This window comes from Danio rerio, chromosome 22 (assembly GCF_049306965.1).
Source record: "Danio rerio strain Tuebingen ecotype United States chromosome 22, GRCz12tu, whole genome shotgun sequence".
Lineage (NCBI taxonomy): Eukaryota > Metazoa > Chordata > Actinopteri > Cypriniformes > Danionidae > Danio > Danio rerio.
The window spans coordinates 8,630,795-8,643,687 of NC_133197.1; the positions used below are offsets into that span (position 1 = coordinate 8,630,795).

Below are 12,893 nucleotides of genomic sequence, written 5' to 3' on the forward strand. Positions count from 1 at the left end.
CTGTTGGTACTATGACACCATGTTTTCATTCAGCTGGTTGAATTCCTAACTCCCCTACTTTATTAAATAGTTTTAGTATTGTGCATAATGAATTATCTGACATATGTTTAATCACTTCATAGCAAATCTCCTTTCTTCTAGGGGAAGTTTTCTTACCTCTTTCCAAAGTTTTTTTTTTTTTTTTTTTAACTCAAATAATGTAAACTCACTATCTAATGTACTTCCAGATGGCCCTTTGTCATCCAGCAACCACGGATTCCTGATCATGATCTGTTCCCTATCCTTATTTCTTCAGATTTATTAGCATTACTATAAATTCTGGCAAATGTTTTTGGTAGAACTGTAGCTTTCTCCACATCAAAAATTACTAACATCTTATTTTATGTCAACATAGGTATATTACTATTTCTTTGCTTTTCTGCCGTTTTTCCCAATCATACCCCATATGTCAAATACATTAATATCATCACCAATACAGTCACAATATTCTCTCCAATTTTTTATTAGCCATTCTAATTATTTTCCTCACTATTGCCTGAGCTACTTTATAACTGATAAAGTCATTATAACTAAATGTCCATCATTAATACATACTACTCCTCCATTCTTCTTCTTTCTTCTTACTTGATTTAATAGCGGATCACAACCAACTTGCTACGGTGCACACTGCCACCTAGTGTAAACAAATTAAGCCCTGCTCCAGCCCTGTATCTCTTGGGAAGTTTTTGTTTTTCAGGAAGTTTAAAATAGCCTTGCTAGTTTCCCACATTTTCTTAACTGTCCCCAATAGTAATTTCAATTTCCATTCTTGTTCTAAATTATACATTCTTTTCTTCAAGATTTTTCTTTCTGTTTTACAGTATATTTTATAAGCAAAACGCTCTACATTTTCTGTTATTACACACATTTATCTGATCAACTTTTTCCCATTAAAGCAAGGGTGAATTTTAAACCAGTATGTCCTAATCTTAATCTAGTTATTATTACTTCTCTTCTACATTTGCCTTTATAAATGTTTCAATATTTTCTACGTTAGCTATTTGAATCCCATTTTTTCTGCAATATTTCTTTTAAACCGGTTCTTTTAAGTGAGCAGTTCACCAAAACTGTTGGAATGGTGAAATGATTCCATTCTTGAGTCAGTAGGCTTCTACACATTCAAGCTGCTAAAGTTTGTCACTTTCAGATAAACCTGACAGTCGCTTCGACTCAAGACAAACTAGTATTCTAAAGAATATGCCTAATCTGAAGTAAAACATGACATACTAAGATGACTGATGTACTGATTTCATTTTCTTCATACTAGTCATACGCAGCATGAGCTGAAGAAACATGCAACAGCTGGCATTGGAGTCATCTGGGGATTTCCTGGTGCCATAATATCCAGCTACTTTATTTTCTGTTTCTCTATGTGTAAAAGAATAAATAAATACAGAAAAGGGTCACAGTTTTACCTGTAAAAAACTAAGCATTTCAGGGGACCAAATGGTTCACTAATGTTTAATATGCACACAACACATAATTAATTTATTTTTGTGACAAAAAAAGACATTTGATAGAAGGACAAATATCTAAATAGCCTAATAAAAAGTATTAAAAGCAGTGGCAAAATAGGAGTGAAACCAGACAGAAAAAAGTTTTTCTACCATAAGGCCTTTCTAACATTAAGAGATGCATATGACTTTAAAAGTGCACAGCATGTGCAACCCTCTACCGCACGCATTTGTCAGGGTTCTGCCACTCTGGTCATGTAAATTCTTGTTTTGGTGGCAGAATCCGGTAACTAGTCATGTCTAATCCTGTCCTGTTGTGCTCGGCTCAAGATTTCTTGGGTCAAGCACTTGTTTCTGTCATTGTGTGTGTCTCCGTGTGTGCGCGCGCCTTCGTGGGTGTGCGCAGAGCATGCGCGCTCCCGCTTGATGCAGCCGCGCGGGCTCTGCGTCCCTCTGACGCGCGCGCGTTCTTGTACTCGTGTTTGTGTTTTTGTCTGTCTGCAGGGTGGTGTTTCATTCCCAGCGTGGCAGCGTCTCAGTCTAGTTGGTTTCGGTTTTGGTCGGCGCTGGGATGAAACATGCACGCTGCGTGTGTGAGCACATGGTGAGTGTTTTCATGCATTGTGTGCTCGTGTCTTGCATCTGTCAAAGCACGTGGCTATGTGTTTACATTGTGGCCACGTGCTTTTGTCGTGTGCTTCAGTGTTGCTTGTGTTGTCATGAACATGCGGTTAATGAGTTCTCTCATTGGCTGCATGTTCTTGTCCTGTTTTGTGTGAGTGCATGGCTTGTGTTGTCTCTCTGTGTCATGCGCTCTCCTGTCTACTGTCAATCCCACCCTCCTTGTTAACTCATTATTAGTTTGTCATGTTCACCTGTGTGTCAATTTACTTTTGCTTTACAATCCCCTCATGTTTCCAGTCCTGTGCCAGTTCGTCGTCGTTATTTCCATGTCCTGTGCTATCCAGTCCTGTTGTCTTGCCAGCCCATCCAAGTTTGTTTGAGTGTTTGTTTTATAGTTGTGTTTTTCCCCCTCGGTGTAGTTTTTGTTGTCCTTTTTGTGTTATTTTTATTAATAAATACCATCTTATGTTGCATTTGAGTCCTCGCTCCTTCATCCTTCCTGAAACCCTGACACGCATTATGATAAATCTATTAAAAATATATATTTGACTGTTTTTCTTTTCTTTAAATGGCTTAAAGGGCACATGGTTTACCCCTATTTTATGATTTAATATTAATATTATGGTTCTTCTGAATGTGCCAGTTTAGGTCCAGTTTTACATACAGTTCAGATGTTTTTATTATAATGTGTTAAAACGTGTCATGTTGGGGGCATTTACACAGTTTGCTGTTTTAGGTTGCTTCACAGTTTTGGCTTCCCACCCAACGTAACAAGGGGGCGGAGCCAAGAGCTCCTACGCTCTGTGTTTGCAACAGACAGGCTGACAGACAGAGAGCTAAGCTAATCTAAGCTAAGCTAGGATGAGCATTCAGCCGTACATGTACGAGTCGGACACAGACCAAGCAGAGAGAACAAAATTATTTGTGTCTTTGTATAGTCTCGGTGTACACGTGCTGAGCTTGTACACCGAGACTAATAACCACACACTGAATTAAGTTTGACTGAAGCACCGAATGCGCCAAGGCACGGCACACCATACACTCAGTGATGTGGCAGAAACATGAAGTGTCCCGAATCATCCCACCACATATTCCAGAACTCCAAACACAGGCCTCCACCAGGGCAAACATAACAGCGCTGCGCTGAGCCGCTGACCAGAAGCTCCGGCGCGTGCACCCCAACAGAAAGCCGAGCCGCTGACCCGAAGCTCCGCTGCGTGCTCCTCGACAGAAACCCACGCCCAGATCTCTGAAATGCACGCTGCTGCGCCACGCAAAAGGTACAAGCAATAAATCCGATTACATCGATAATGTGGAGAATATTGATCTTGTGTTGAGCCCAATGAGCTTTTCATCAAAAACTAGAGAGAGGGTGTTCCTTTAGTGATATCGCTTTGACTCAAGCTGAAAATGGCAGATGTGCAACAAGAAACTGAGGATATGATTGTGACGCAAGGCTGTCAATCAATATTGGTGGGTGGGGGGACCGCACTCCTACATAAAGTTGCGGTCGGTCTGAAAACCGCTCTTACTGGTATCACCCCAATATGACGGTCTATACACTATACTTACACACATGTCTGTCCAAACAGCTTGAAAAGTTGATTTTTCACCATAGGTGCCCTTTAACTTGAAGTGCTGTAAAAAAATACTGAAAAAAAATATTTTTTTAAGGTACTTTATGATATGTTGTCATATGACAACAACGGCCAACAGTGGATCTAACTTAGAAATTAAAAATTTAAAACTTTCCCTATAATTAATAATTGTGTTGTTTTGAAATTATTTAATTGGTGTTACGGTATTATAAGCTTTAACACAGAACTTATAAACGTCACCTTATACATACTTTCCAACAACTAATATTCACACAGCTTTAATTTATTCCATTCTGTTTTGCTAAATATTATTAAAAACAAACCTAATATTGTATTATCATATATACAAAATACAATCAATCTAAATATTTTTTCCAGTAAATATTATAAGAAATAAATAACAAGTCTAGTATATCCAGATGCATCAAAATAATGTAGCTACTAGCTAACAATGTATACATATATATATATATATATATATATATATATATATATATATATATATATATATATATATATATATATATATATATATATATATATATACTATACTACGCCTGTCTTATCTGCTTCTGAGCTAACTTACCTGAACTGTCTCTATCAAATGTCCAGTCTGCATCATTCTCATGGTCACTAAAACCCATCTCACCCTCACTTTCATTTGCAGGAAGAGCCAGTTCTGTTCTTTTCTTGTTTCACTTACCATACATACACCATAAAGCTACATTTTATCCATAATGCAAATGTCATTAACATACAACTAATCAACATTATATTACTAGCATTCATGTTGTTATTGTTACAACTTAGGATTTCACCGCTGACCTTGCTAGCCAGCTAACGCATTGCAATATTGCATGTTCCACTATTGCACAGTGTTGCCATTTGGTAACACACACATTTGATCGATTTACAAAAAACTAATTTGATTAAAAAAAATGTTTGTTGTGAATATGTCATCATAACTTACCGAAGGTGTTGTTTCAGATTTTTTTGTGGATCTGACGTAATTTGATTCTTTGGTTTTATTGAGGTTTACTGTACATTTGCATTTAGCAATTACTCACTTTAAATGCCAGTCTGTTAGAAATCGCGGTACAGAAAAACACAGCATGTCATTTGACTTAACCAAAGCACATCAGTAGCTACTCTAACGTCTTCTCTTTCCAACAAAAAAAAAAAAAAAATTAATGTTGGTCTTTAAGAAACTGTGGCAGGGAAATTAACATAAGGATCATGTTACCATATGGTGACACCGTGCAGTGGAGGATTAACTAGCACAAAATCATGTCTTATATCATTATGTCACGTCCCAGATATCAAAATACACTCAGGGTATTTCCAGCAAGATTACTGCCAACTGTTTGTCTAAATTTGTGAGGTTGTCACAGACACAGTATCTGGATTTGCATGCTGAGATTGTCAGACACAATTCAAAAGGGACTTTAACCAGCGACCTTCTTGCCGGGATTTTTGTATTACTAGACTCCCATCACTCTTTGCTCCTCTGATCATTTCATGGTTTACAGAGGTTTTGTTTATTTAAGTAAGACACCCAATAGTGAATGCATCTAAAGATAATCTAAAGACATGAAGGTGTTTATTTTTTTATTTCATTTTATTTTTCATTCATTCATTTATTTTATATTCAGACTATTCCCTTTATCAATCTGGGGTTAGCCACAGCGGAATGAACCGCCAACTTATTCAGCATATGTTTTACGCAGCAGATGTCCTTCCAGCTGCAACCCATCACTGGGAAACACTCACATGCACTCATTCACACACATACACTACAGCTAATTAAGCTTATCTAGTTCAATAGCGCATGTCTTTGGACTTGTGGGGAAAACTGGAGCACCCGGAGGAAACTCACGCGAACGCGGGACAAACATGCAAACTCCACACAGAAATACCAACTGACGCTGAGGCTCAAACCACTGACCTTCTTGCTGTGAGGCAATCGTGCAATCACCGTGATGCCCATTTTATTTTAAATTTTTATCTTATTGATGTTGTATCTTTTATAAAGGAATACAAACTGGTAATGAAATATCACAATACAGAAACTGAGACATCACTATTACCAAATAAGACAAGGTGAGAAGACAAAAACGCTCAGACAGGAGGTGCTGCTCGGATGTATTTTTTCACACAGCACTTTCATATCCGTCTCGTTCAGGACATTGCTAACTGTTGCAGTTAATGAAACCAATCTTTCGCTTTGTACAGCTGAAATATTCTGTTTTCTATCTGTTCTGATGCTCAAACTGAAAGAAATGATTCACCTGACTGTCTTCAGTTGGACACTATTGCATCTATTTGGTAAGTTGCACATTTATACAGTGGTGTTCAAATCAGTGAGATTATTTTACAATGTCATCTTCAAGTGTAAATTAATTTGTTTTAATATTTAAAAAAAATAAATAAACAGTATCAATTTATCATTCTCTTTATTATCCAGGTGTGTCTGATGCTGTAACAGTGAAACCAGTGATGGATGGAGAATCAGTCACTCTAGAAATACAGAGAGACGGGGACATCGAGTGGAAGTTTGGACATCAGAAGACTCTTATAGCTCAGATCAGCAGCAATAAAATCACATTGCATGAAGAAGTTCTTGATGGGAGTTTCAGAGGCAGACTGACGCTGGATCAGAATGGATCTCTGACCATCAACAACATCAGAACAAAAGATTCTGGAGATTTTAAAGTAATCAACACGCGAACATCAAGTCTACTCGACACATTCCGGCTGACTGTCTATGGTGAGAACACCCTGTCTGATGTATATAGCCACTTTTTTTTTTTTTTTTGTAAATTGACAAATTTGTGCACTTCTTGTTATGGAAACTTAAACTGTGATTCATGTTGCATTGCTAACATTAGAAATAATAGTATCATTAAAAAAAATATGGAATAATAAATAATAAATATGTTTATATAAAAAAAACTCCTATTCACTGATACAAAAAAATTTATTCAAATTGTTTTGTACAAACATATATAGAAAAGGTATAATTCCTATAACACAGATGTCAAACTCAGTTCCAAAAGGGCCGCAGCTCTGCACAGTTTAGTTCCAACACTAATTAAACACACCTGATCAATCTAATTGAGTCCTTCAGGTTTGTTTGAAACCTACAGGTAAGTTTGTTGGAGCAGGGTTGGAACTAAACTGTGCAGGGCTTCGGCCCTCCAGCAATTGAGTTTGACACCCCTGTCCTATAACAAAAAAAATAAAATAAAAAATACTGTAGACAACAGAACAAAGCAAAACAAAAAGGGAAACAAAAAAATTATAATAATTGCCAGAGGTAATATGAGTTACAATAGAACATTTTAAATCTCAAAGCACAATGATGTAGAAAAGGTCAAATAGAATACAGTCAGCTGGGTATTATAGAAAAGAGACAAAACTGTAAAGTCTGGTTTATACTTCTATGTCGAGTGATCGGTGTGACCCATGGCACATGCCTTGCGCGTTGTTGTGCATTTATACTTCTGCGCGCTGTTTCTGTTGCTCTGCAATAACACTTCTGAAGCTCTAGCTGGCAGTGAGGTGTTTATGTTCCTCTGTTTCTTCACTGGTATTTTTTTTTTTTTAATGCTACCTTAATATACAAGTGGCTTAAACTCGCTCATTTTGAGGTTGGAATTGGCGGACATGCAACAACTTTAATCATAAGGTAAACACAAAACAGCTGTTTCCATCTGGAGCTCCTTCATAGGACTCCATACTTGTAAACACTCACTGCATCAAGCTCGTGCAGCTCTCACATCCGCCCATACTCGTCAGCGCTGCCAAGCCGACCAATCACAGAGCCTGCTCTTCACATCATTGCGACGTGTAGTTACATTTTTTAAGAGGTGTGCATCAGTGTCGCCGTTGGCCACGATGAGGGCTATGCGTCCATGCATAGGCTGTGCTGTAGCATACGTGTGCGCTTGATGCAGAAGTATAAATTAGCCTTAAAATTCACATAGTCATTGATTTTAAAACTTTTACATTCCTTCACACGGTCACATACCCCTCACCGTCATCACCCACTCTGACGCGCACCTTTAAAAAATGTAGCTTTTCATTGCAACGACGCATAACATAAGCTCTATGATTGGCCGGTTTGGTATCGCTAACGAGTGTGGGCGGAGGTGAGACCATTTAGTCTCACCTCAAACCCATTATAGCCAGTGTTTACAAACGCTGAGTCCCGTGAAGGAGCTCAGATGGAGCTTCAGTTGTTTTGTGTTTACCATATGATTAAATTTGTTGCACGTTCGCCAACTTCTGCCTTTGAATTAGCGAGTTTGAGCCACTCATTGAGGACACAAGATGTTTTAATCTGCATCATATGTATTTATTTACTTTACGTCTCTTTGAAGCATTGAGGCAAAATGTCTCAACCGTGGTCTGCTCCTGTCACTGAAGCAACAGATCTGCAATCAGTGCCAATGATGAGGTAAACAGTGGCAGTTGATCTCCCATCCCTTAGATGTGCACCGTGGGACCATCCAAAAATGCTTGCTCTGTCTTTTTTCCCTAATGAGTTCCCCAACTAACGTACCTTAGAGAGTTCCTCTGAGGCCCCCAGAACCCTGTTCAGCGGAGGAGCCAGGTGCCTGGCCCAGTACGATGTCTAGTATGCCCACTTGGAATAACTAGGTGGTGGGGATCAGTGCGAGTTATGTATGATCCCTGATGGCAACCCCATAAGCGCCGTTCAGCCACAGAGTAGGGTACAGAAACGTGTGTCTCCTTTGCTATAGCAGCCGGGTCTCCAGCTGGTTTGGCTCTTTAGCGGAGTCAAAAAGCCACTGCACTGGTTATATACTCTACCAATGATTACAGTTTTTCTAGTTTGCTTTGACCTGGTTAAAGAAACTAGGTTCCTCTTCATTTTCATTATCACCATCCCAGCAGAGCAGAGGACAGGTCTTGCAAATGTATAAACCATTTCTCATTGGGTTGACACATTTTCCCCACCGTTTTTCAAAACAGTTAACACGGATGTCATTCAAGCAGTCCAAACTCCATTGTTTTAGTTTTGGTAACCAAACAGAATCCATCTATTCCTAACTATTAAAAACAACCAACATCAGTATGAAATCACTGAAGCACCGGTTTGACACTCCTTCACACAAATCTTCAATTAGCCATCATTCTGCAAACCTTATAAAAACGACGGAAGGTCTGTGTTGTTCTGTGCCAGCATTGATGGAGAAGGTCAATATGGCTATGTCCTATACTCCTAATAGTTTTGACTGTATATTAGTTTACATGTGTTTTCTCTAATATTTACAGTATTTTATCACTTTTGTCTGTTTAGTATTTCAGTTTTCAGCCACAGTTTGAAAAATGTCATGAATTCAATATATATTCAATCAAAGCACATCTTATTCTTGATCCAATTCTTTGCAAAAAGGCCAATTTGACAGCCCAAATAGAGACAACAAATGCCATTGGCTATAAGCTACAATGGCAAGCAATGGTGGTGCATTTTGAGTTCTGTATTTTGTATTTTGTTGTCTATTGTGTAATGATTAATTGTAAGAGCTCATATACTTGTTTGCAAGTTGTGTAGTTTGAAGGTAAAACTAGCTTTTGTTGCATATGTTAAATGTTTTTACACGATATGTGCCTTTTGCAAGCAAAATGTGTCATTTTGACCATGAGTGCCGCTGTTTAGGCCTGTGTGTTAACTGTTTTGAAAATGTGGAGTTTCAGTTGACAACTGCATCCAAGCAATCGAGAAAAACTGTAATCACTAGCACCTGCGGAGCTGAGCTCTGCCAACTCATAATCATTCATTGGCCTGTTTTCTTACTCTTCACAGTGACTGGTCATCTAGCATACTCTTAAAGTGTCTCAGACACACATCTCTATTCCTTTCTTTTGGGGACCGTCAGTTATGTTCATAACCAGAAAATTTTACACATGCTTACTGTGTTCTGTGGTCACTGTAGCTTATGTTGCCAAATCTTATTGAAGTTTATCGGGCAATACTTTATTTAAATCTAATTTATTCTTAATGTTTTTTTTAGCTCCGCTACCAATTCCTGTCATTTCCAGTTACAATATCTGCCCAACTACTTCTTCAGAGTCCAGATGTTTGTTGCTGTGTTCAGTGAATGTGAGCGCTGTGAGTCTCTCCTGGTACAAAGGAAACAGTGTATTGTCCAACATTAGTGTGTCTAACCTCAGCGTCAGCCTCTCTCTACCTCTGGAAGTGGAAAATGAGGATAAAAACACCTACAGCTGTGTGGTCAACAATCCCATCAGAAACCACACAGCACATCTGGACATCGACACACTTTGTAGCACAGGCTCCGGTATGGCAGATACAATACTAGCAATTATTAGTTAATTCCACAAAAAAGCGCAAACATTTTAACTGCTAACAGTTTAACGTTTTATTCCTTTAGAAGATGGCCTCTTTCACAAAGCTGTGATCCTATTTGCTCTCTCTGCTATGGTGGGCGTGGCCATGGTGGCTGTACTAATTTATGAGTTCAGATCCAGAAGTCTTGGGAAGGAGAAGCATGTGCAGGAAGAAGCAGAAATCATCACCGAATCAACCGTAGAGGTTCTTGAATGATTCCAGCTATTGGGGTAAATATCATTGACAGATTGAATCCACCTTAGTTCGCTACAAGAGATTGGTCTATTTTTTATTTAATTATCCGATTCCACTTGACTAATGAGTAACCAAGAAACATTAATGAAGTGCAATAAACAATAAAACTATTTGTTCTACCAACCAGCTGGTTTCACATACAAATTTAACAAATGTTATTTTTTTGGGGCTTTACATGTGTAGCTGGACCAAAACAAACAAAAAAAACTGTTTGTTACAGACTCAAAATTTCAACATTTTAATATCTGTGAATTAAGTAAAAAATGGCTGGAATGGCAAGCGTCATAATTTTTAAATGTTATTAAGAAATGTGTCCTGGAGTAAATGAAAATATAGTAACTATTTACTCCCCCTCAATGCAAAAAAAATAAATTAAAAATAATTATAAAAAAAATAAAAAAAATAAAAAATTACTCAACTTAAAGCTTTAAATCAACTAGCTTTAGCACATTTTTGAGTTTACTCAACTTAAATCGAGTCAAGTGCAGTGCTTGGATAGCGCTTGTGTAAACTCAAAAATGTGCTGAAGCTGGTTGCCTTAAAGTTTTGAGTGTTTATGTGGTTTTAAACTTCTGTTATTTTTGTTTTATCGCTGAACACAAAAGAAGCTGTTTAAAAATGTTTAGAAACCTGTAACCATTGACTTCCATTGTAAAAAAAAAAGAAATACTATGAAAGTTAGGTTTTCGAAAAAGGTTTGGGAAGAAGAACACTCTCTCCATCTCCAATACTCGGCTGAGGCATCATTAAGAAAGGCACCTACACTCCTGAGTAGCCATACATGACAACAGTCACTTCACTTCAGAGTGAAAACAAACATGACCTTCAAAATTAAGTTCATAATATTAAATAAATAAACAAAGAATGAAGCACAGCCTGCACAATGTAACTATCATATCGAGTGTGTTCTGTGGGGACCAACTAGCTGACAAAAAGTGCAATGATGCCACACTTCAATGGTCGTCCCATTGTGATGACTCAGAAGTGTATTCCAAAAACAACTTTTGTTGTCTCCTACACCCTTCATTTCTTTGAAGCTGTCACTTAAGAGCATAAACCCTTAAGGGGGTCTCACACTGGACCCGCTGTGACACACCATGCTTTTTAGAACTGTAAACACCGTTTTCTCTGAGGGTATCTGTTCACATTGCTTAGTATCGTATAGACCAGGGGTCACCAACCCTGTTGCTGGAGATCTACCCTGCTACAGATTTCAGTTGCAACCCTGGCTAAACACACCTAGATCTCCAGGAACAGGGCTGGTGACACCTGGTGTAGACAAACATGTAAAGACAGAACACACCATAGTGTGCGACCCACTTTTGATTGGATTTGGGCATATGGGATGAGGCCTTCAGAATAGAATGCAGTGTATATTTCTATAACACTTTGTCTTATTCAGACTAAAATGGGTATTTGTTATGACAACTATGACCTGAGGTTACCTACATTATTTCTGCAAAGTGCCACATAGTGTTCAGGTGGACATCAGGCTATATTTCCTTGAAGTATTATCATAATCAAACTTGCAGTTTATAAAGATAATACAACAGTGACCAACAATTTCCTGCACTGTTTTGGCACATTGCTACCTAGTGATCAGATTGACATGAGGCTGTATCTCCTAAACGCTTTAATGTATCAATAACAAACTTGGGAGTTTATGATAGACATGTGTTGTCATTAAACAACCCAGAAAATTTGAAAAAATATAGCTAGCATTTGACAAAGGAGAACTTTCAGAATCTCTCCCAATTCAGTGCTGGATTCGACTAAACTCCTCAAAGAAGGAGTCGCTCCAACCATAATAGACGAAACTGTGGATTATGAGCCACAACCTGTAATTATATTTATTTGTTAAAATTTAACTGTTACATACACAGTGTCTAGCGTTAACGGTATGTTGTAGGAAAGCTATAAACAAGGATGTAAACAAAGGGAAATGCTGTTTAGCACTGTTAACAATTTAGCTACAAATTCATATTTATGAGTCAAACCGCTGTAAACACACAATCTTCAGCAGCGCTGCAGTGTCTCTCTCTATGCAGACGCTTTCCCTGCATTCTACATCTCAAATAATGAACTCGCAAAATATATGAGAGTGTTTCATATTACGTTCACAGCACATTATGTTAGCTAACCAATCAGAGCCACTTGAGGACGCCTTTCAGAGGAACTAGGAAATATGACAGTCGTTTTCATGTTAGCGGAGTAGCTGTATATAATTAAAGTGAGATTTATGAAAAAATAACAGGATTTTCTACAAGTGAAGCATGAGCACACATTGTTTTGCATCTTATAAACACAACCAAGCCTTCAAACTACACTCTGAACCAAAAAAAAAAAAACTTTTTTGCTTATAAACTCCAAACTGTCTCTTAATACTCAACCCAAGTAATGGCTGTTTGCAGCTATATTTCTTAAAGCTTTTGTTTTATACAACCATTAACATTCAGCTTAACTATACAACTGTGTCATGTGGTTAATATTTTTGTGTTTTACATTTTGTTGTCTTTTGTATGCTTTCTTAGTGTCACATATATA

At 37.9% G+C, this 12,893-nt stretch overlaps 1 protein-coding gene across 1 annotated transcript; it reads left to right on the forward strand.

Annotated features, from left to right (window-relative positions):
- Nucleotides 1–5,873: 5,873 nt before the first annotated feature.
- LOC141380172 (CD48 antigen-like) lies at nt 5,874–10,709 on the forward strand. The gene is made up of 4 exons (XM_073937291.1): nt 5,874–6,040; nt 6,180–6,482; nt 9,757–10,044; nt 10,138–10,709. Exons 1-4 carry the CDS (start codon nt 5,977–5,979, stop codon nt 10,308–10,310), a joined length of 828 nt encoding a protein of 275 aa, XP_073793392.1. The 5' UTR covers nt 5,874–5,976; the 3' UTR covers nt 10,311–10,709.
- The last annotated feature ends 2,184 nt before the right edge of the window (nt 10,710–12,893 follow it).

Bases quoted from the DNA above. Each gene is read 5' to 3' on its own strand.
- LOC141380172 (XM_073937291.1), top strand. From the start codon at position 5,977: ATGCTCAAACTGAAAGAAATGATTCACCTGACTGTCTTCAGTTGGACA. The intron at 6,483-9,756 runs GTGAGAACACCC...TGTTTTTTTTAG, and splicing joins ATTCCGGCTGACTGTCTATG to CTCCGCTACCAATTCCTGTC. The intron at 10,045-10,137 runs GTATGGCAGATA...TTATTCCTTTAG, and splicing joins ACTTTGTAGCACAGGCTCCG to AAGATGGCCTCTTTCACAAA.